The sequence below is a fragment of the Bufo gargarizans genome, chromosome 4 (assembly GCF_014858855.1).
Source record: "Bufo gargarizans isolate SCDJY-AF-19 chromosome 4, ASM1485885v1, whole genome shotgun sequence".
NCBI classification, from domain to species: Eukaryota; Metazoa; Chordata; class Amphibia; order Anura; family Bufonidae; genus Bufo; species Bufo gargarizans.
In genome coordinates, this window is record NC_058083.1 from 6,122,926 (window position 1) to 6,148,054 (window position 25,129).

Below are 25,129 nucleotides of genomic sequence, written 5' to 3' on the forward strand. Positions count from 1 at the left end.
CCTAATGTTCACATTTGATATGCTAGTTTGCAACTTAGAAAAAGGACATATGACTTTCTCATCTGCTCCTGTACCCACTATAGCCAGATGGTCTCCTGGAGATAGTGCCCTCCTGTGCGTGTCGCTCTCACACATCCTGTGCTCAGTGACTGCGTCACCGTTACCGCAAAGACCTCTCTGACAATTCACTGTCTGTTTAATGTTGGGGTGTTTTTGGTTAGTGGAGCTTCCCCAACAAGATTGTCAAGATGGTGCCACAACAAAGCAACATGTGGAAATGATATGTTTGCTCAGGTGATGAAGGCGTGTTGTGCAGACAAAGCGCCAGGTATCAGTGGTGATAGAGAAATTCCAAAATGATGAATGGCACGATTGTATTAGTGGTATGGCTGGAAAACAGATGGGCACACGCAACTTCCTCTAAGGCTGCGAGCACACGGAAGGAAATGAGAATCAATCTATTATCTATCTGTCTAAATCATTATCTATCTGTTAATCTTTCTAGTATCCTCATTCCACCAGAGATTATTTTGCTGCTATTACTCAGTTACTTCAGTATGGAGGGCTCACTCCACCATCAGGCACACGCCCTTTTAATGCAACAGGTTGAGCATCTAATACTTCCTGTTCTCTAAACTGAATATCACAAATGCCAGTGGGGATCGCCCTACTAATGTGCGTAATATGTACGAAAAAATAGAGTTGTGGCCCTTGAATTCCCAAGCACCACAGTCATGCCACAGCCGCAGGCTGAATCCACCGCATTATACTGTCGGTGTTTGTACAGCTAAGTATGTCATCTTCTCAGCTAATATTTGCTTTGCTGTGAACCACGCATTCCTTTTTCTTTGGATATATTTGTGTAATGCCATACCAATAAGACAGCGCCTCTGCTGTGCCATGTGCAGTGCCATACCAATAAGACAGCGCCTCCTCAGTGCCATATGCAATGCCATACCAATAAGACAGCGCCTCCGCTGTGCCATGTGCAGTGCCATACCAATAAGACAGCGCCTCCGCTGTGCCATGTGCAGTGCCATACCAATAAGAGAGCGCCTCCTCAGTGCCATATGCAATGCCATACCAATAAGACAGCGCCTCCGCTGTGCCATGTGCAGTGCCATACCAATAAGACAGCGCCTCCGCTGTGCCATATGCAATGCCATACCAATAAGACAGCGCCTCCGCTGTGCCATGTGCAGTGCCATACCAATAAGACAGCGCCTCCTCAGTGCCATATGCAATGCCATACCAATAAGACAGCGCCTCCGCTGTGCCATGTGCAGTGCCATACCAATAAGAGAGCGCCTCCTCAGTGCCATATGCAATGCCATACCAATAAGACAGCGCCTCCGCTGTGCCATGTGCAGTGCCATACCAATAAGAGAGCGCCTCCTCAGTGCCATGTGCAGTGCCATACCAATAAGACAGCGCCTCCGCTGTGCCATGTGCCCTGTCCACCCGCTGGATCCTCCTAATGAAACATCCGGAAAGTTCTACAACTTTCTAATGTCATTTATGTTTAACTGAAGTTATTAATTTGCAGTCAGTGAATGAGGACACATGGCGGATACACTTATACTGTGTGGGATGATCGTCCTGGACTCCAGATCAGCAAACTACCAGAGAGATGTATGGAGTACTGATAGGTGGAGTACCGGGGGCATGGCAAATATCTGTACTCCATTAGACTGGCTGTGTTACATAAATTTGGGAGAGCTAGAAGCCCCATGTCAACTGCAACCTTAACAGGTACCAGAGCTTGTATATACTTAAAGGGAGTCTGTCAGCAGTTCTGACCATACTCAACTGCTGACAGCAGTAGGTAGGGGCTGGGGAGAGCAGGACAAACAAAAATTTTGTTGAGGATTTCTCATCAGGAGTAGTGTGAAGATGAACATTAATTCTGTCAGATTCTGCTCCTGCAAGTTCCCAGGAGGTGGAGCTTCACTGTAAGGTGCTCTCTACACTGAGCTGTCCCTCCTCTCTGCTCTAAGTAACTACTGTAGTGGTCTCCTGGTTGGATGATAAAGGTTTTGTGGAGCTTTTCTCATCAGGAGTAGTGAGAATATGAAGTTTTATTCTACCAGATTCTCTTCTTGCAAGTGCCAAGGAGGAGGAGCTTCACTGTGAGGTGCTCACTGCACTGAGATGCTTCACAGACCCTCACCTCTGCTCTGAGTGACTGCTGTATAATCCAACCAGGAGACCACTACAGTTCTAGAGCAGAGAGCACTTTGCAGTGAAGCTTGGTCTCTTGGGCACTTGCAGTAGCAGAATCTGGAAGAATAAAACTTCATCATCACACTACTCCTGATGAGAAAAGCTCCACAAAAGCTATGCTTGTTCTACTCTACCCAGCCTCTACCTGGTGCTGTCAGTAGTTTAGCATGGTTAAAAGAGCTGATGACAGCCTCCCTTTAATTACTGGGAGGAGCACAATATCGAGGATACATTACCGGTCGCACGCTTCCTTCTCGACAGACTTCTTTCCATGACTGTTTCAGATTCAATTTCACGGTCCCCATGAATCTGTAATAAAAACACAGCGGTAACTTATTATATACATTAGGTATAGCCTCTATATAAACGACTCAAATCCCAAATCTACCCCCCCCAACCAGATTGTACACTCTCTACATGTACACATTTCGATGGATGGTTTTTCCTTTAATGTGGCAGAGGGGTCTTTGGTCCACTTTAGGACTGAGATGCAACTACACTCTATACACCTCTATGGTATATGCTCCCAATTTAAGCGGTCTACTCTTTGGCAATCCCAACTTGATAGAAAGGTTTCTTGACAATAGGGAGATTACAAAGTGTCTAGCTGCTGGAACCTCCAGCAATAATCTGTAATCTGACTGTGAGAAACACTAAGTGTTCAGTTTCCCTGCAGCGCCCCCCACAGGGGAAATAAAGCATTACACAGTGTCCATTCAAATCAATGGGTTGTCTGTGTGATACAGGACAGGACAGGTCCTCCAGAGTGAGAGACGCTCTTAGTGGTCACTGTGCACCCTTTCCAGTCTGGAGGATCCTAAACCGACCCCCCCCTTCTTAGTATTCTCTGATAGGTTACAGGACAATGTTTTTTTGTTTTTTTTTTAACTAGACAAACTCTTTGCACTCTGTGTTGTAATGGTATGTCATGGCAGTGGCGTGGGCTCTGGGGATGGGTGCCATTGGTTGCAGGTGCCAGCTGTGTTGTACAGCAACCCAGCAGATCTCACTGCTGGAATCAGAGCTAACTCAGATCCCAACAGTTTAACCCCTCAGATGCCATAATCGACAATGACAGAGGCATCTGAGAGGTTAGACAGAGGGAGAAAATGCAATTGTGGGGTGACGAGTAGTTGTCACGACATCTAGGGGACTGTCAGAATCGCTATGCACCGTAATGCAGGAATATTACAATGTATAGGACAAGAGATCAAAAATTCACAAGTTCAAGTCCCCTAAGGGGACTAAAAAAATTGAAAAATAATTGAAGTTTTAAAAAATATGTAAAACAACTCAAAGTATTAAAAATTAATTTGCCCGTTTCACATATAAAAAAAAATGATGAATAGAATTGGTATCACCGCTTCTTTAGAAGAATCCGGCAGGCAACTGCATTTGGGGTTGAGCATTTCCTGCCTTTTGAGACCACGGATTTTTATCATTTAAATCCCAAAATGATGTCACTAAAAACTGCAGATCATCCCAGCAAAAACATGTCTGCTCAGCCAGGAGTACAGATGAGAGAATTTAATTTTATTTATTTATTACATTTAATTTTTGGTGAGGGAGACAAAGAAAAAAATAATAAAACAATTTTGGGGAAAAAAAAAGAGAAAAATATGAATCCTTTTTCAGGCCAATTGAAACAGTTTTATTTCCATTTTTTCTATTTTTCTATCTTTTTAATTTTATTTATTTTTGTAAAAAAATGTTTTTATTTTTTTTAAAGCAGTAAAACATGACAAATACCATATAAATGTGGTAATCCCCATAATCGGACTGACCCACAGAATAAAGTTAAAGGGATGGGCCCATCTCATATATTGGTGGCGGCATTTCGCTAGGATATGCCACCAATGTCTGATCGGTGTGGATCCTACTTCTGGGACCTGCAAAAGAGCCTGCAAAATGAAGGAGAGTGGACCACCCTCCATTCAATTCTACGGGACTGCCTAAATAGCTGAACAGCACATTTCCATAGAAATGAACGGAAAGTGCACAGCGCAAGCGCGGCCACCGCTCAGCTATTTTCGGCACTCCCATAGAAATGAATGGAGGGAGGCCATGCATATGCGGTCCCGTTCTAGAGATAGGTGTGGGTCCCAGAGGTGGGACCTGCACCTGTCAGATAATGGTGGGATATCCTAGTGATATGCCACCAATGTCCATGTAGGAAGTGCCATAAAAACAAATAAAGATAACGGCTGACCCATGGAGCCGGATCTGATTGTCGGGAAGCAGGTATGTATGCTTCCCTTGAAAGGTCCCAGCTGGTGGGAGGTTACTCAAAAACACTTGGAAGGTGGACAACCCCTTTAAGTACACAACTTGGCTGTGCCTTTAGGGGTTAAATAACAGTGTGTATTGCCCTCTACTATCAGAAGATTATACTGAAGCTGCGCTGTGTGTCTAGGCGATGTGTCAGCAGGAATGCAGTGACATGAGTGACGCTTCTCATGCCAGTCAACGTCTTATCTAAGAAATGTGTAGAAACTGGTTTGGTGAGATGTCTGCGTATATAAGTTCAGTAATGTTTCCAGTACAGTGACATGGTGGGACTCCAACCAGTACCACTGCAAATGGGTCTTAAAATATAAATATTCAGTAGTGGGGTTGGTGCTGGAAGGAGCAGGTATCTTCAGGTAGCCTTCAGACCTACGCTCTATGACACTAGACTCTTCAGAGTGTCATGATCTCATCCATCTCCCCCCAAAAATTTCAAAATGTTCTTTGAGAACATTGAGAACAAACCAACATAAATTCTGTTGGCAAAGAGTTAAGAACATCAAATCTGGTGTTCCACATCAATGTAAGTGATTACAGGATGTCTCGGGGATATATGAGATCCTTGTTCAAACCTAGACCAAACACCACGGTAAAGTGATTCTTCACGTCACCGCGCTCTTCGCCTTATATAGAGAAATGCCAGCTTCCAGCTACTTTTCCGGTGAGAGAGCCAAATCGATTATTGAATTCAATTAAATTAGCTACTTTGAAGAAAACAAAAGGCGATTTGTGAGACCGAAGAGTTCTGGAAAATCTACATAAATGAAAACAATGTGGATGTTTTCTGGGACTTTCATAAGAAGTATTATAGTAGTTATATTCCTGTACATAGGAGCAGTATTATAGTAGTTATATTCTTGTACATAGGGGGCAGTATTATAGTAGTTATATTCTTGTACATAGGAGCAGTATTATAGTAGTTATATTCTTGTACATAGGAGCAGTATTATAGTAGTTATATTCTTGTATATAGGAGCAGTATTATAGTAGTTATATTCTTGTACACAGGAGGCAGTATTATAGTAGTTATATTCTTGTACATAGGAGGCAGTATTATAGTAGTTATATTCTTGTACATAGGAGCAGTATTATAGTAGTTATATTCTTGTATATAGGAGCAGTATTATAGTAGATATATTCTTGTACATAGGAGCAGTATTATAGTAGTTATATTCTTGTACATAGGAGCAGTATTATAGTAGTTATATTCTTGTATATAGGAGCAGTATTATAGTAGTTATATTCTTGTACACAGGAGCAGTATTATAGTAGTTATATTCTTGTACATAGGAGCAGTATTATAGTAGATATATTCTTGTACATAGGAGCAGTATTATAGTAGTTATATTCTTGTACATAGGAGCAGTATTATAGTAGTTATATTCTTGTATATAGGAGCAGTATTATAGTAGTTATATTCTTGTACATAGGAGCAGTATTATAGTAGATATATTCTTGTACATAGGAGCAGTATTATAGTAGTTATATTCTTGTACATAGGAGCAGTATTATAGTAGTTATATTCTTGTATATAGGAGCAGTATTATAGTAGTTATATTCTTGTACATAGGAGCAGTATTATAGTAGTTATATTCTTGTACATGGGAGGCAGTATTATAGTAGTTATATTCTTGCACATAGGAGCAGTATTATAGTAGTTATATTCTTGTACATAGGAGCAGTATTATAGTAGTTATATTCTTGTATATAGGAGCAGTATTATAGTAGTTATATTCTTGTACACAGGAGCAGTATTATAGTAGTTATATTCTTGTACATAGGGGGCAGTATTATAGTAGCTATATTCTTGTACATAGGGGGCAGTATTATAGTAGTTATATTCTTGTACATAGGAGCAGTATTATAGTAGTTATATTCTTGCACATAGGAGGCAGTATTATAGTAGTTATATTCTTGTACATAGGAGCAGTATTATAGTAGTTATATTCTTGTACATAGGAGGCAGTATTATAGTAGTTATATTCTTGTACATAGGAGGCAGTATTATAGCAGTTATATTCTTGTACATAGGAGGCAGTATTATAGTAGTTATATTCTTGTACATAGGAGGCAGTATTATAGCAGTTATATTCTTGTACATAGGAGGCAGTATTATAGTAGTTATATTCTTGTACATAGGAGGCAGTATTATAGTAGTTATATTGTACATAGGAGCAGAGGCGTACATAGGAATCACTGGGCCCCATAGCAAAAATCTGAATTGGGCCCCTTAACCCCGCCCACTACCCACCATGGCCCCTCCCACTTCCTGACTTTGCTCCTCCCATGCCACACCCCCATTAAATAAATTTATACATGACCTACAGAAACTGTTAGGGGTTTCCTGGGGGTGACCTGTCACATGGGATATCTGCTGCAGCCTGCAGGTCTCCTTATTTGGGGTGCCATGTTAGGCTACTTTCACACTTGCGTTCGGGTCTCCGCTTGTGAGTTCCGTTTGAAGGCTCTCACAAGCGGCACCGAACGGATCCGTCCAGCCCTAATTCATTCTGAGTGGATGCGGATCCGCTCAGAATGCATCAGTATGGCTCCGTCTGTCCTCCGCTCAGCAGGCGGACACTTGAACGCTGCTTGCAGCGTTCGGGTGTCCGCCTGGCCGTGCGGAGGCAAACGGATCCGTCCAGACTTACAATGTAAGTCAATGGGGACGGATCCGTTTGAAGTTGACACAGTATGGCTCAATTTTCAAACGGATCCGTCCCCCATTGACTTTCAATGTAAAGTCAAAACGGATCCGTTTGCACTATCATGAACAAAAAAAAAAATGTTTTTTTTTTTTTTGTTCATGTTAATGCAAACGGATCCGTTCTGAACGGATCTAAGCGTTTGCATTATAGGTGCGGATCCGTCTGTGCAGACACCAGACGGATCCGCTCTGAACGCAAGTGTGAAAGTAGCCTTAAAGGGAATCTGTCACTAGCAATTTACCCCCAATTTTTTTTTCATGAATCCATGTTTAACAGAGTACCTGTTTTCCATCTGTCTTGTTCTTTTGATTGTGAGTCTTGTCATGTCTTCAAAAAATCGATTCTTATGATATGTAAATGAAGCTGTAAGGAGCCCAGAGGGGCGTTATTCTTTCTCCACGGTGCCCAGGAACACCCTCTGAAGTGCCGTGCCCGGCTAAGTTTGAAAACTAATAACGCCTCCAAGTTCATCTAAATCGCCTCCCAGAGGCACGGCTAAGTGCTCAACACCCCCCTCCTCAGTGCCGCGCTCTGCGGCAAACACCCCGATCCTCCTCTCGCCGGCATCCCAAATCCCGCGCAGGCGCAGTGCCGTCAGTCATCTTATCATAGCGCAGGCAATCGCCGGCACTGCGCCTGCGCGGGATTTGGGATGCCAGCGAGAGGAGGATCGGATTTGGGAGGCGATTTAGATGAACTTGGAGGCGTTATTAGTTTTCAAATTTAGCCGGGCACGGCACTTCAGAGGGGCGTTCCTGGGCACCGTGGAGAAAGAATAACGCCCCTCTGGGCTCCTTACAGCGTCATTTACATATCATAAGAATCGATTTTTTGAAGAAATGACAAGGCTCACAATCCAAAGAACAAGACAGATGGAAAAAGGGTACTCATGGATCCATGTTTAATAAAGTACCTTTTTTCCATCTGTGTTCTTCTTTTCCATGTCAGTCTTGTCCTTTCTTCTAAAAATCGATTCTTAGGACATGCAAATGACGCTGTAAGGACTGGAGCCCAGAGGGGCGTTTTTCTTTCTCCACGGTGCCCAGGAACGGTGCCCCTCTGATTAGTGCCGTGCCCGCCTAAATATGAAAACTACTAACGCCTCCATCATTTAGCTGAATCGCCTCCCAGAGGCGCGGCTAAGTCCTCAACACCCGCCCCCCTCCTCAGCGCCGCGCTCTGCAAACACCCGATCCTCCTCTCGTCGGCGTCCCAAATCCCGCGCAGGCGCAGTGCCGGCGATTGCCTGCGCCTGCGCTCTGATAATACGGCTGAGGGCAACAGCTTCAACATCGTCACTGGGCTCGGCGCATGCCCAGTGACGATGTTGAAGCTGTTGCCCTCAGCCGTATTATCAGAGCGCAGGCAATCGCCGGCACTGCGCCTGCGCGGGATTTGGGACGCCGACGAGAGGAGGATCGGGTGTTTCAGAGCGCGGCGCTGAGGAGGGGGGCGGGTGTTGAGGACTTAGCCGCGCCTCTGGGAGGCGATTCAGCTAAACATAGCCGGCTGCAGGTCATCAGTGGGCGGGGCCTTATCTGCGCTACGGGCCCCCCAGTGCCGCGGGCCCCATAGCAGTGGCGTGGTCTGCCTCTATGGGCGGTACGCCACTGCATAGGAGGCAGTATTATAGTAGTTATATTATTGTACATAGGAGCAGTATTATAGTAGTTATATTCTTGTACATAGGAGGCAGTATTATAGTAGTTATATTCTTGTACATAGGAGCAGTATTATAGTAGTTATATTCTTGTACATAGGAGGCAGTATTATAGTAGTTATATTCTTGTACATAGGGAGCAGTATTATAGTAGTTATATTCTTGTACATAGGAGCAGTATTATAGTAGTTATATTCTTGTACATAGGAAAGAGTATTATTGTAGTTATATATTTGTACATAGGAGGCAGTATTATAGTAATATTTTTGTGCATCGTATTATAGTAATTCGATTTCAGTTCATTTATATTAAATATGCTCTTATCTGTAGGAGAATTCAAAGTACATTATTCAGGAGGTGGAATCAATGAGCAGAAGAATTGGAAATCTGTGGTATAGTTGAACACCATGTAAACTATATTAGATGATCAGATTTTGCCTGGCTCCTTCCCGCCATGATACTTACCAAGCTGGACAAAAGAGATGATATTCCCCATGATCCCTTTGTCTCTTCAGTTGGCGTAATCCAACAAGTCACCAATAGGAAAATAAACATCCACGGAAAATGCATCTTGTTCCTGGTGCTCTAAATCTGCAAATAAAAGGAGCAAAGTTCAGTCCTGGGCTTGTATATTCCACCTGTCAGTCTAATCTATGAGATCTAGATGAGTGTATTGAATTTGTGGAGAGGTTGAATACGCTGGAATTGGGGAGGAAGAGTTGCCATTTTTCTGGGAACCCTTCAGAACTACAAGTCCCAGCAATCGGGTGGAGTAATTCCTCACGTAGGAACCATTCATATCACAGCAATCAGGGAGGCTCCACATAAGACTTTCTGAAAATATAGGCATATTTAAAGTCCCATGGGCCTTGGAGTTAAAATTTACTGACAGACCTGCCATCAGTTGATGACGTTGCCTTGAGCAGAAACTCCATGATGACTGAAGCTCCATCAGAGTCTTACTTTGGTGATGTGGTCTGAGCGGTTGTGGAGGCCAAATTCCTGTGACCTCCATTTACCCACAAGGTCTCAAAATTGTGTCCTTTCAGCTTCTTTTGGGCTGGAATATGTTGGTATATATATATATATATATATATATATATTTTTGTTGTATTTTATAGAAAGGTATAGCCAATTATGCTTTTTGTGTATAGGCATCCCACATTCCATGAAAATACAGTGCAACCTGCAGGATATAGCATGTTATAGAGCAGGAGGAGCTGAGCAGATTAATATCAGGCAGCATGGACGCTGGGCCAGATAGTGCCGGCACTGGCGTTATGTGCTTTCTGAAAGTGGGGTATTTAAACAGGCAACTGCTGGCCAAAGTTGCTTGTAGGCTCTCTGCAATTCCGGATCTCTGACTTGCTGACTGTTTGTGACCTCGGCTCTTTCTGCTGAGTTGGCCTCTAACATTATCTCCTGGTTTTGACCCTATTGTGTATTCGACTGCAATATCTCTTCCTCTCTGACATGACTTTCTTGTTTTTACTCAGTCTGACTTCTCTCCCCCCTCTAGAATAGATCCCATACACTTATCCAGGTTAGGTGCCATCACCCAGTTGGGTGCCGCCATTGTCTAAGCAGGTAGGAACAGGTGGAGTTTAAGGCTGCACTGTTCCCTACTGTTTATATATGTGCATTTGATTCATTTGTATACACATATATGTACTTACTTGCACTAATATCTGTACGTATGTGACAGTATTTTTTTTATTTTTTATGTATGTGCCTGTGCAGTGCTCATAGGTGTGTGTTTTGTCACTGTAGAAGAGAACAACTCCATAAAAGCATTGCTAGGTGTCCCCAAGATTTTGCGTTACTCTCCTGATGGCCACTAGATACTACCACTAATGAAAATCCTAAAAGCCATATCCATATTATAATATGAGGAGGAAAAAAATAAAGTCAATAAGACAATCGATAAGTCATCTACCCAACAACCGAAACCTACAACACTACAAAGTGACCACTGGGAGGTGTATACCTTTGACAGTCGACGGGGTCTCAGTCCTCCAGGACTGGTATATAACTTATGAGTAGAAAATTCCGACACCAAACATGGTAGTGCTGTAGATAATCTCCTATAAACTAATAGCAGAGAACTGTATATACAACCGCTATGGGGAGTCCGTCCCCCGACAGCTCATTACACAACGGCTGAGTTTTGATTTCACAGAAATCTGGATGAGGCGATGGAAAAAGTTCATGGTTGCAATGTGTATTCATTTTAATCCTGTGTATAACCCTTGACTGTGCCCTGAAGATATCCGATGCGGCCTCATTATTAAAGGGGTATTCTGACAACAGGGATCCTGTTACCCCCACTGTTGATCGGGTGGCTACAATATGAGATCAAAGCAGCGTAGAGCGGACTGCACATCTGAAGATTGCTCCAAGTGTCCTATCCAGACAAATAAAAGATCATCGATGGAAGTGTGACTTGCGGCCGACTTCAGACGTGTCTTTGATCTGCGGTTTTGTCAGTATAAGTGTTTTAAGACGTCTCCAAGTGTTTGCACTGCTGGCAAGAGCTAATGCCTGTTACTGGCATCAGCAGGCAGAACTTCTGGTTTGGCCTGAATGAGGACCTCACTGGTCCAGATTGTCTTGGGGGGGTCATATATATTAGCATTCCATGTAAGTGCAGACAATATCAGAAGTGAAGGCCAGACTTAAAGACTTTCCTTAACCCTTTATGGACAAGGATTGCATTTTTCGTTTTTTCCTTCCCCCCACCTTCCAAGAGCTATCAATTATTTATTTATTTTTCATTTCTGTTCCCATTGCCTGGTACAGTCTCAATTCCTATGGAGCAGTCAGCACGCCGTGTGCCGCCAGATGGTGCCGTTACAGAGATATATACTTCTAGGGGTGATGTTTCTAGCGCCTTATACCTGCAATATTCCAGAGCATCATACCTGTATTTTGGTTAATAAAATGAAGAACCCCAACCTCTCACAATACCCTATGTCCATAGACAGGGATGTAGCTATGGGGGGCACAGGCAGAAGTCACAATGGGCCCTTGTGAGCAAATCTGGGCATTTCAACCAAAAATGAACCAAACAGTCTTGACTGGAAATCTCCTACTGTTTTGTGTATACAGCATCCGTAGACCACAAGATCTATTGTAGTCTGTAACCATGGAGACACATAGCTTGGCATAGGAGCTGTATACTCAAAACAGTAGGAGATGCTTGAAGGGAATCTGTCACCACCTACCTCTCAATAAAACCATACTTGGATCTGTCAGCTGTTGGTCCCATCTCAATACTGGCCGGCAATGGGGAGAAATCAGCTTTTTAATAATATGACAATTTAGCCCCTTGGTGCAACAAGGGCAGTGGCGTTGCACCCAAAGACTCTTCTCATTTGCTTCCAAACCCTGAAGTCTCCATGACTGGAGATCACTAAGCAGATGGAAAAAAATATAAATAAATAAGGTGGCCAACCCCTTTAAATGCTTGGACAATGCAGGAGCGTGGCTCCATGCTGCCATGCGTCAGACTCCACATCCATCAGTCTTAGGCCTCATGCACACGACCGTTTTTGTGGTCCGCATCCGAGCCGCATTTTTTGCGGCTCGGGTGCGGACTCATTCACTTCAATGAGGCCGCAGAAGATGCGGACAGCACTCCGTGTGCTGCCCGCATCCGTTGCACCGTTCCGTAGCCCAGCAAAAAAATATAGCATGTCCTATTCTTGTCCGTCATTTCTACAATGGGCCACCCGTTCCGTTCTGCAAATTGCTGAAGGCACACGGGCGGCTTCCGTTTTTTGCTGACATATTCTCAGGAAAAATTGCCAGCAGATCATTCACTGCAAGCAAGCATCACCCAGACCTTCCGGGCACAGGTATAGTGAAATATGGTGCTGACATATACTGTTGTGTTCTGCTGTCATCCAGTGACATTGACCTACGGCATTCTGCCGACCATGTGGTCTCCTCAATATTGACCCATATTTACAATACAGTAAGGTCATGGTGACCCTTGTCTCATTTTGCCCCCTCTGCTAGGTCTGTAGTAGTAAGGGCCCCCCATTGTCTTAATGGTGCGGGTCCCACCACTGGGACCTGCACTTATATTGGAAACGGAGTGGGCCAAAGCTATAGATGGAGGACTCCGGTCCGGCCACCAGTAAGCGCTCGGTTATTTTCAGCGGCCCCATAGAAAATGAATTGAGGGCGGCTGCGCATGCGCAGTGCACCCACCACCTCTCCTTGTAGAGATCCAGGAGTCCTGCAGGCAAGGCTCCCGGGGATACATATGCAAGGTCTCCTCTAGAAGGAAGAGCACTGTCTCTTTAGTACCAGCTACACTGTAAGTCAATGTTCTCCAACCTGTGGCTTTCTAGCTGTTCCAAAAAGCTTTTCAGAGCATGATGGGAGTTGTAGCTTTGCAACAGCTGCAGAGCCACAGGTTGGAGATCACTACTGTACAGGCGCATTTTGATGCTACAAGGAGCAGTTGGTTGTCAGGAAGGAAGCAGGCAGATAATCAGTAACAAGGGTTCGTTGGAATGTTTGTTCCTGATAATTGGCCCGTGTAAATCCAGCTGAAGTCAATGTCCAACCCATTAAAGAGCCTTGAAACTTGACTGATATCGGCCAAACCAGTGAACCCCGTGGTTTTACACTACATTAAATGCCGTGACTAATCAAAGGCAGCATGAGGTTGAAAAATTAGAAAAACCTGATTTACAAGAGCAGAGAATTCTGTTAAACATCTCCATATTAGGCTTTAGTTCTGCCTAAGACACTTTAGAAGGTTTATTAGCAGTCCTATGTAAAAGCCACAGATAACACTTTAGGATATTGTCGTGAGATGTCATTCATTCTGTGGAATAACTGGTGTGAATTTTGGCCCTTATTTAAAGGGAACCTGTCATCAACTTTATGCTGCCCTTACTAACGGCAGCATAAAGTAGAGACAGGTGAGTTGATTTCAGCGGTCTGTCATTTATAAGTTAAAAGTAAGTGGTTGCCAAGAACTAATATCATAATCATTGCAGACTGGGCCTGGAAAAGAGTCCCGGCCACCTGAGAAGAGTCATGGTTATTCATGAATTCCTGCTCTCCTGCCCACCTGCTGATGGCTGACCGGCTTCTGTCTAGTTTTCTCTCTTTCTCTCTAGGAGAGAACTGCCAGTCATCAGCAGATGGCCTGGGCTGCAATGATTATGATGCTGGTTCTCGGCAACTACTTACTTTTAGCTCATGAGTGACACAGCGCTGAAATCAACATTTCTGTCACTAATGTAAGCTGCCCTCAGTGAGATCAGCAGAAAGTTGATGCCAGATTCCCTTTAAGGAATGTTGCACATGTTGGTTATACTGCATTTTCTTCTGAAATACTAGGGAAAATAGGTTGTCCCAGACATTGTACTGATGAAGAACATACTTTTAGCCGCTCAGCTACAGTACATGCTTTGAAGTGGCAACCAAAACCTGAAAGAAGCGGAAGAAAGCAAGAAACTACTCCTCGAATGGATCGAAGAATAGCCAAAATGGCGAAGGCTCAGCTAATGATTACCTCCAGAAAGAACAGAGAAGATCAGAAGATACCAGTGAGTACTGTTACAGTCAGAAGACGATGAAGTGAAGCCAAGTTACCAGCAAGAACTCCCTGCAAAATCTCATGGTTGAAATGAAATAAAAGTCATGTCCAGAATAGATTCAAATTTGCGAAGGAACACATGGACTGGCTAAAAGAGAAATGGAGCAACATTTTGTGGACTCATGAAAGCACAATTGTTCTTTTTGGGTCTAGAGGCCGCAGATTGTATGCCAGATGACCTCCAAGCACTCAATTTAATCCAAAGTACACTGTGAATAAAGTAAAGCATGGTGATGCAAAAATCCTGATATGGGGGTGTCTCATACCATGATGTTGGACCTATTTATTGCATGCGAGAGATCAAGGATCAGTGTGAATATATCAAAATACTTGAGGAGATCATGATGCCCTTGGCCAAATGAGAAATGTCCTTGAAATAAGGGTTGTTGCGTTACATCTTGGTTACAGACAAACAGGATTGAGGGAATGGAGTGGTCAATCCGATTTCCTGACCTCAATCCCATAGAAATTTTGTGGGGTGCTTGTATGCAGTTTATAGCTGAAGTAGAATGTTCTAGTGAGAGGGGTGGAGGGGAGAAGCTCAGCCTGAACAGAAACATTGTTACAATTTCAGTCTTCCATAGACTTGTATAGAGCTTCAATGCAATTCTATTGGAAAAAATAAGCAGTTTTCCCAGACGTAAACAAGTCTTCAGAAATAAACAACAGAGCTAAACCAGACAGTCAGAAGGTCAGTGTGTCTATAATTTTTTTTTGCATAGGTAGAAAGTCAGAAAGTCTCTGCCTGTGCATTAACCCTTTCCACATGCAGTGCTGCTATAGTGTAATGACTGCAAATGAACAGGATATATTACAATAAACATATAAATGCAGCTCAATGATATTAAACAGTTTAAGTGTACACAACAGCATAAGGCCTCGTTCACACATCACCGTTTCTCCTTTCCGTTCTCCGGCTCCGTTGAGGAGCAGAAGAACGGAAAGGACGGATTCAGCAGATAACTGACACCTAACTGGGCGTAACAGAGCTTAAAGACCCCATAGACTATAATGTCCTGCATGCAGTACTTATGTCTCCGCTCAAAAATCTTTTTTTTTTTTTACCGCCAAATATTTCTTTTTCTTCGGTAAAGGATTAACACAAACTGGAGAAATGTTGTTGTTTTTTTGGCTTTTTTAAACTCGCCACTATTTTTTTGAACACCCTCGTATGTGTATAGAAATGTAAGTTTGCTATCTGGCCTTACGCTGCAATCCTGATGCAGAAAGCAACAGTTAGATCACACAATAAGCTCTGCTACATCTAAATACATTTGAATAGTTGCCTTGACGACCCTGTGTTACAAAAACACTACATGTAGCTGAAACCTTATACAGAAACATGATTTGTGAATGGATCGCCCCAGGAGTCCACGCTCTTAAAACCGTGAAACCAAGATGTTTTCATTGTTTATTGGAACAAAAAGCTGCAGTACACAAAAAAACGACCCAAAATCACACATACAGAAGATCTCCGAGCGAGCGTCAGGAAATACATGGAGCCTGAGGCCGTGGGTCTGGCCCTGACTCAAGGCTGAAATGGAGCCGGGGTGTTGTCACTTGTCCCCTCTAATTCCTGACATCAAACATTAAATATTCCTCCCTATAGTAACAATAAAAAAGCTATTATAACAATAGAAGGATCCAGCCAAACAGGGAACAAAAGAACTGCAACTTTATAACATACTGTGTGCTTTAGGTCCTCACCATTTCAGTACTTATGCTTGCTGCAAGTGAATAGGAACATACTTGTTGTGGACTGAAAACCTGCACAGTCTAGACAACAACCATCTCTGAGTCATATTATACATCACGGCACAAATCTTTCCTTATGGCTGACCTTAGGGGTGAGCAACCCGCATGTTCAACCAGGACACCTCGGCCACTGTTATAAGGTTATGGATATTATTTGAGAAGTGCATGTTGGTGTTTAGAGATGAGGAAGTTTCATATTTTGAAATTCGTTCACGCTTCGTTTGGTGGTAAAAGCAGAATTGCTTAACGGAAATGGGACGGATCTGTTTTTGGAGCCCATAGACTTCTATTATGATGGAATTAATAACGGAATGCCTCTAAAGGGATTCCGTCATAGAATTGTGTTATAGTCCGAGGTAACGGAATCCATAACGCAATTCTGCTTTTACCACCAAACTAAGCGCAAACGGATTTCATAACAGGACACAGATAGTACTACCTTCCCAGTCTCTCCCTGTATACCATGTGGGCACAGATAGTACTGCTTCCCCATTCTCTCCCTGTATACCATGTGGGCACAGATAGTACTGCTTCCCCATTCTCTCCCTGTATACCATGTGGGCACAGATAGTACTGCCTCCCCGTTCTCTCCCTGTATACCATGTGGGCACAGATAGTACTGCCTCTCCGTTCTCTCCCTGTATACCATATGGGCACAGATAGTACTGCCTCCCCGTTCTCTCCCTGTATACCATGTGGGCACAGATAGTACTGCCTCTCCGTTCTCTTCCTGTATACCATATGGGCACAGATAGTACTGCCTCTCCGTTCTATCCCTGTATACCATGTGGGCACAGATAGTACTGCCTCCCCGTTCTCTCCCTGTATACCATGTGGGCACAGATAGTACTGCCTCCCCGTTCTCTCCCTGTATACCATGTGGGCACAGATAGTACTGCCTCCCCGTTCTCTCCCTGTATACCATGTGGGCACAGATAGTACTGCCTCCCCGTTCTCTCCCTGTATACCATGTGGGCACAGATAGTACTGCCTCTCCGTTCTCTCCCTGTATACCATATGGGCACAGATAGTACTGCCTCCCCGTTCTATCCCTGTATACCATATGGGCACAGATAGTACTGCCTCCCCGTTCTATCCCTGTATACCATGTGGGCACAGATAGTACTGCCTCCCCGTTCTCTCCCTGTATACCATGTGGGCACAGATAGTACTGCCTCCCCGTTCTATCCCTGTATACCATGTGGGCACAGATAGTACTGCCTCCCCGTTCTCTCCCTGTATACCATGTGGGCACAGATAGTACTGCCTCCCCGTTCTATCCCTGTATACCATGTGGGCACAGATAGTACTGCCTCCCCGTTCTCTCCCTGTATACCATGTGGGCACAGATAGTACTGCCTCCCCGTTCTCTCCCTGTATACCATGTGGGCACAGATAGTACTGCCTCCCCGTTCTCTCCCTGTATACCATGTGGGCACAGATAGTACTGCCTCCCCGTTCTCTCCCTGTATACCATGTGGGCACAGATAGTACTGCCTCCCCATTCTCTCCCTGTATACCATGTGGGCACAGATAGTACTGCCTCTCCGTTCTCTCCCTGTAAAAAAACAAAAACAATAAACACAGACATTACTATGTTCTTCTCTGACTGTAAATCCTTTACGCTCAGCCAGATCTGCCTCCTTGTGTCTTAATGCGTAGGTGTGAATAGAACTCTAGAGTCAATCTTTCTTAACCCCTTAATGCCCAGCGCAAATACATATACGGCGCGCTGATCGGGCGGGTGCAGGAGCTGTGCCCGCCCGATCTGCGGCAGGGGTCCGGCAGTCACTGATAGCTGGACCCCTGCTGTATGCGCTGGCATCGGTGACGCATGAACCCCTGCACGACCGCGGTCAGCGCTGACCGCAGCACATGCAATGTGCGTGCAGGGTGGAAGCAGCCATCGGGTCCCCGCGCTGCTGTGACGGGGAACCAATGGCAGGGAAGGCAGCCCGATGTCTTCCTTAAGCATCGTGGCTGCCTTCCGGGAGAGCCTGTGAGATCCAGCCCCCCAAAATAGTACCAATCTAACCGTCACCTCATCTTGCAAAAATTAAGCCCCTACCTAAGACAATCGCCCAAAAAAGAAAAAGAAATATGGCTCCCAGATTATGAAGACACCAAAACATCATTTTTTTTGTTAAAAAAATGCTTTTATTGTGTTAAATGTAAAAAAAAAATTAAAAAGTTGACATATTAGGTATCGCCGCGTTCGTAACAACCTGCTCTATAAATATACCACATGATCTACCCCCTTGGATGAACCCGGTAAAAAATAAAAAAATAAAAACAATGTCAAAAAAGCAATTTTTTTGGTCATCTTTACATCACAAAAAGTGTAATACCAAGCGATCAAAAAATCATACGCACCCCAAAATAGTACCAATCAAATCGTCATCTCATCCCGCAAAAAATGAGAACCTACCTTAGACAATCACCCAAAAATAAGAAAATAGGGCTCTCAGAATATAGAGACACTGAAACATAATTTTTTTAAATAAAAAAATGCTGTTTTTGTGTAAAACATAAATAAATTAAAAAAGTATACATATTGGGTATCGCCGCGTCCGTAACAACCTGCTCTATAAAAATACCACATGATCTAACCTGTCAGATGAACATTGTAAATAGCAAAACAAAAAAACTGTGCCAAAATGGCTATTTTTTGTTTGAAGTCCCCTGATGCACTTTCTACTCTAGGGGTGCATCAGGGGGGCTTCAAATGTGACATGGCAACTTAAAATTATCCCACTGAAATCTGCCCTCCAAAAACCATATGGCATTCCTTTCCTTCTGCGCAATGCTAATGACCCATTAGGTGCTATGTGGGTGTAAAATCAGCACCTAGAGGCTCCGTCTACTCACCCTTTATCCCACCCAGGTCCCCTGTTCTGCCCGCCCCGCTCCTCTTGATTGATGCCACGGTCCGCCGCATCGCTGCCGAAATCCCGCGCCGTTCACTTCTGTATTCGGCGCATTTGGCGAATATTTGTCATATAATCACGATTTCGTGATCGCCAGTCATTTTTTTCTTGATTGCGAAAATCAGCAATTGGAAAATTTGCGATAAAAATTTGCGATACGAAAATTTGCAATCAACACTACTGCTGAAGTCAAAGATATTGCAGCCTTCTCATTGGCCCACAAGCAAGATGCAGTGAGGGACCGTGGGTACGGATGAAAAAAAATTTTGAATATTCGCGATTACGAAGATATAGCACTATAGTCTAGCTATTCGCAAATTCTCAAAGTGGCGACATTCGCGATAAAAATTCTCGATTAGAATATTTGCGATCAACACTAGTTATCATTTTAATGGAGTACGCACAATGACATGACCAATTAATAACACGGCACTGCTAAATATATGGGTATAGCAGAGCTGAGTATGTAATTTGTAAAAGCACATCTCTTGTCTATTGCACTATTTTTTCTTGGTAAGTTATCACTGTGCTGTCTGAAAAACTTCAAGGACCAATCCAGCACTGCTACATCTATATGAATATAGCAGAGCTGACCATGTTAATTGCCACTATGCATAGTGAATTCGGACATGTCAGTGGAATTATTTTAATTTATCAAGGAGTACAAACAATGTGGTCTCAAATGTTTCAATGACAAATCCAGCTCTGCTACACGCTAACATCTATCTATCGTAGAGTTGACCTTGTCATTTTTGCTACAACACATCATGAAATCAGACCTATTATGGATGCCATTGTGTCAGTGTCCAAATATATATGGACCTAACTGTCATGAGCCACAACACAACATAAAATCACACGTTTTAACTCATATCGGGCAATCAGCCCCAAAAATGTGAACGATCGATCCAGCTCTGCTACATCTATTGTCATTTCCCACAACGCATCCCCAAATCGCATGCGTTTTCAATGCCATTGCTTTAACCTATCACGGCGGCATACAGACAACGAATCTCAAAACTTCAATGATCTATCCGGCTCTGCTACATCTAAATGAATTATAGCAGAGATGACCTTGTCATCTGCCACATCAGGACATCATCGCACATGAGATCTATGGAGTTTTTTAAAAAATGTAGGCGATTCTTCACATATACCAGTTATAGCGGATCAGTTTTGGTTGTGCCGGAGGCAAACAGCAGGTAGATAAGAAGTGCATGCGGTGCACCTGGCGTAACCGCTGCGCTCCATAGAAATCAATGGGTCGTGGCGCAGGACCAGTGTTTGAGCCGGACAGCAAAATGCTGCAGTCCACGTATTGCTATCTGGCGTATTGAGGGTATGTTCAGACATGGATCTGCGATTGAATGGAGCTAAACCGCGAGCAGATGCCCGCTGCAGCTTTCGAAAACTGGCCTCCCATTGAAAACAAGGTGGTTTCAGCGCAGATTCCGTCTGTTTTGGCTGCGCTGAAACCACCTAACTATTGTTTTCACTTGGAGGTCGTGCCGCAGGTCATGCGACAAGTTTTCAAGACCGCGTTAAGAAAGCGCCATTCATAATGAAAACCCACAGCAGGGAAACCAAGATTTAGATATATGTGCAGCACAGATGTAGGAGAGCTGAGTTTGTCATTGCAACAGGCATGAGTAACGTTTACATAGGGCTGAAAGTAAAGTCTCCTCAGGACTGTAATTAAGTCATCACAAGACACAACGTATCCAGCTCTGCTACATTCCTACACAGTGTACAGCGGTCGTACTTACCTCCGATGGTGCTTAGATGATGGGTTCTGCTGGTCCTCGCCGCAGTGTCTCTGGAGGAAGGCGCATGTTTCTAGTAATAATCCATAAGGAGTCTGGAGAAAATCCGGAGAGGTGCAGAGTCCCCGCGCAGCGAGGTGTGTGTGTGAACAGGGCACCTAGCGGCCTCACCGCAGATAGTACTGGCAGGACTTCCTCATGACGAGTTCAGACTAGGAAGGACTCCACAGGGTTCTCCTTCTTAAGGTGGAAGAACTTGTTCTCATGGCCTTTACATTCCTTACAAACAAACAAGAGGTGAAGGAGGCAGAGGGTCACCTGGACATTCAGGTCCGACAGGAGGAGGCGGCGAATATTCCCCTCTCACCAAAACATCACCTGGACAAGCGAAGCCAGCAAGACTGGAGAATCTATCATCTAGCTATCATCTATCTACAGTTTATCTCTCTATCTATTATCTATATATTATCTATTATCTATTTATTATTTACCTATCTATCTCATATCTATCTATTATCTATCTACAGTTTATCTCTCTATCTATCTATCTATCTATCTATCTATGCATTATCTATCTACCTATCTATCTCATATCATCTATCTATCTATCTATCTATCTATCTATCTATCTATCTATCTATCTATCTATCTATCTATCTTCTATCTATTATCTATCTATCTCCTATCTATCTATCTATCTATCTATCTATCTATCTATCTATTATCTATCTATCTATCTATCTATCTATCTATCTATTATCTATCTATTATCTATCTATCTTCTATCTATTATCTATCTATCTATCTATCTATCTATTATCTATCTATCTATTATCTATCTATCTATTATCTATCTATCTATTATCTATCTATCTATCTATCTATCTATCTATCTATCTATCTATCTCCTATCTATTATCTATCTATCTATTATCTATCTATCTATCTATCTATCTATCTATCTATCTATCTATCTATCTCCTATCTATTATCTATCTATCTATCTATCTATCTATCTATCTCTCCAGGGGCGTAGCTAAAGGGTCATGGGCCCTGGTGTAAGAGTTCAGCTTGGGCCCCCTTCCCTCAGTGCTTTGTAACCAGGGGCAGGGGAGCACATAGCCTTCCTGCTGCCTGAAACAAAAATTGAAATTCTTGACCTAACTCCTTCACTCCAGACAGAAGTGTAACCTGCAAGCACTTTCTATACCAGAATCTTATGTGGCCCCACAAGGGTCTTTGGACCCCGCTCAGGCTACCTCCGCACCCCTTATAACTACGCCCCTGTATCTATCTATCTATCTATCTATCTATCTATCTATCTAATACAAAACCAAGAGGTGTGTGCAGCACAGCAGAATGTCGTAGAGGGGTGCCAGCGGATGTGGAAGCGATCCAACTTCCAAAACAAACAAAAGAAAAAATTCCACAGCACATCCCAAATAATTTTTGGATATAAGCCTGGGATGTGCCATGGAATTTTATCTTTTTTATCTATCTATCTATCTATCTATCTATCTATCTATCTATCTATCTATCTATCTATCTATTATCTATCTATCTATCTATCTATCTATCTATCTATCTATCTATCTATCTATCTATCTATCTATCTATCTATCTATCTATCTATCTATCTATCTAATATCTATCTATCTATCTATCTATCTATCTACCTATCTATTATCTATCTATCTATTATCTATCTCATATCTATCTATCTATCTATCTATTATCTATCTCATATCTATCTATCTATCTATTATCTATCTATCTATCTATCTCCTATCTATCTATCTATCTATCTATCTATCTATTATCTATCTCATATCTATCTATCTATCTATTATCTATCTATCTATCTATCTATCTATCTCCTATCTATCTATCTATCTATCTATCTATCTATCTATCTATCTATTATCTATCTATCTATCTATCTATCTATCTATCTCTCTATACAATCAAATCAGCTTTATTGGCAGGACTAAATACATTTTAGCATTGCCAAAGCAAGTGGTAAATAATTGGGTAGGGTTGGGGGTGGGGACATATACAGGGTGGGGGTATAGGAGTCCATGGTATATCAGGCTCCTCTCAGTCTATGGCAGGCAGTAATATATTGTGCTGCTGTGGCCGCTGTGTTCTCCTCTCCCCCCAGCAGTATGGAGAGTCTTTCTTCCTCCTCCATGGAGATGAAGTCTGGGCAGAGATCAGACAGTCTCCTGAAGTCAGTCTCCCTCACTGCTGAGTATTTGGGGCACCGCAGCAGGAAATGAGCCTCATCCTCCACGCAGGGCCAGTAAAGGGATTTTTGCCGCCCTAGGCAAGATAAAAATTGCCGCCCCCCCTCCCTTATCAGATGATCTGCCCATATCATGACATCACATATCTTCCACCCCTTTCTCAGCATTTAAATTAAAAGAACTGCTATGTTTCCCTTAGGGTTAATCAAGCTTATTGTAGCTGTCTCCCTGACAGCCGCTAGAGGTGCTTCCGCGATTCTCACTGTGAAAACATAGTTTTGAATGCATGCGCATGCGCAGCTGAGAGGAGGATCGGGGGGGAAAGTTCCCAGTGCCGGCGATTGGGAAAGGTAAGTGGCTGAAGGGGTTTTAACCCCTTCAGCCCAGTGGGAGGGGGACACGAGGGTGCCCCACTCCTAACAACTATATAGTGCCAGGAAAATGAGTTTGCTTTCCTGGCACTATAGTGCTCCTTTACACCAGTACTGCACAGTGTAGACACCAGTACCACTACATTAACTGTACTGGTTCTGGCACTATAGTGTCCTTTTAATGTGAGGTAAATTAGTTTCCAATGTAGTATTAATAACTAAACAATTACATAATAAACATATTGCATTGTCTACTTACCACCAGGACAATAAGATGATCTGGTCTCTGTCTGCAGTCTGGCTCTCGGGACTCCCTTGTCACTCTCTTCTTCCTCCCCCCTCCCTTGTCACTCTCTTCTCCCCCCTCCCTTGTCACTCTCTTCCCCCCCCTCCCTCCCTTGTCACTCTCTTCTCCCCCTCCCTCCCTTGTCACTCTCTTCTCCCCCCCTCCATTGTCACTCTCTTCCCCCCCCTCATTCCCTTGTCACTCTCTTCTCCCCCTCCCTCCCTTGTCACTCTCTTCTCCCCCCCTCCATTGTCACTCTCTTCTCCCCCCCTCCATTGTCACTCTCTTCCCCCCCTCATTCCCTTGTCACTCTCTTCTCCCCCTCCCTCCCTTGTCACTCTCTTCTCCTCCCCTCCCTCGTCACTCTCTTCTCCTCCCCTGCCTCTCTTGTCACTCTCTTCTCCCCCCTCCCTCCCTTGTCACTCTCTTTTCCCCCCTCCCTCCCTTGTCACTCTCTTCTCCCCCTCCCTTCCTTGTCACTCTCTTCTCCTCCGCTCCCTCCCTTGTCACTCTCTTCTCCTCCCCTCCCTCCCTTGTCACTCTCTTTTCCCCCCTCCCTCCCTTGTCACTCTCTTCTCCCCCCTCCCTCCCTTGTCACTCTCTTCTCCCCCCTCCCTCCCTTGTCACTCTCTTCTGCCCCCATCCTTTGTCACTCTCTTCTCCCCCCTCCCTTGTCACTCTCTTTTCCCCCCTCCCTCCCTTGTCACTCTCTTCTCCCCCTCCCTCCCTTGTCACTCTCTTCTGCCCCCATCCTTTGTCACTCTCTTCTCCCCCCTCCCTTGTCACTCTCTTCTCCCCCCTCCCTCGCTCCCTTGTCACTCTCTTCTCCCCCCCTCCTCGTCACTCTCTTCTCCCCCCCTCCTCGTCACTCTCTTCTCCCCCCTCCCTCGCTCCCTTGTCACTCTCTTTTCCCCCCCCTCCTCGTCACTCTCTTCTCCCCCCTCCCTTGTCACTCTCTTCTCCCCTCTTCCTCCCTTGTCACTCTCTTCTCCCCCCCTCCCTCCCTTGTCACCCTCTTCTCCCCCCCTCCCTTGTCACCCTCTTCTCCCCCCCTCCCTTGTCACTCTCTTCTCCCCCCTCCCTCGCTCCCTTGTCACTCTCTTCTCCCCCTCCCTCCCTTGTCACTCTCTTCACCCCCCTCCTTCCCTTGTCACTCTCTTCTCCTCCCTTCCTCCCTCGTCACTCTCTTCTCCCCTCTTCCTCCCTTGTCACTCTCTTCTCCCCCCCTCCCTTCCTTGTCACTCTCTTCTCCCCCCTTCCTCCCTCGTCACTCTCTTCTCCCCC

At 44.1% G+C, this 25,129-nt stretch overlaps 1 protein-coding gene across 3 annotated transcripts in view; it reads right to left on the reverse strand.

Annotated features, from left to right (window-relative positions):
• Positions 1–25,129, reverse strand: part of ADGRF5 (adhesion G protein-coupled receptor F5) — a 174,373-nt gene that overhangs the window by 47,001 nt on the left and 102,243 nt on the right. For 2 of the 3 annotated variants that reach the window (XM_044289293.1, XM_044289291.1), the window contains exons 2-3: positions 9,343–9,468; positions 2,460–2,532 (exon numbers count right to left, since the gene is read on the reverse strand). In XM_044289293.1, the coding sequence (XP_044145228.1) occupies positions 2,460–2,532; positions 9,343–9,447 (178 nt within the window). In that variant the 5' untranslated portion in view covers positions 9,448–9,468. Of the gene's footprint in view, positions 1–2,459; positions 2,533–9,342; positions 9,469–20,945; positions 21,110–25,129 lie in introns of those variants that run through there. The other variant, XM_044289292.1, reaches the window with a different exon arrangement.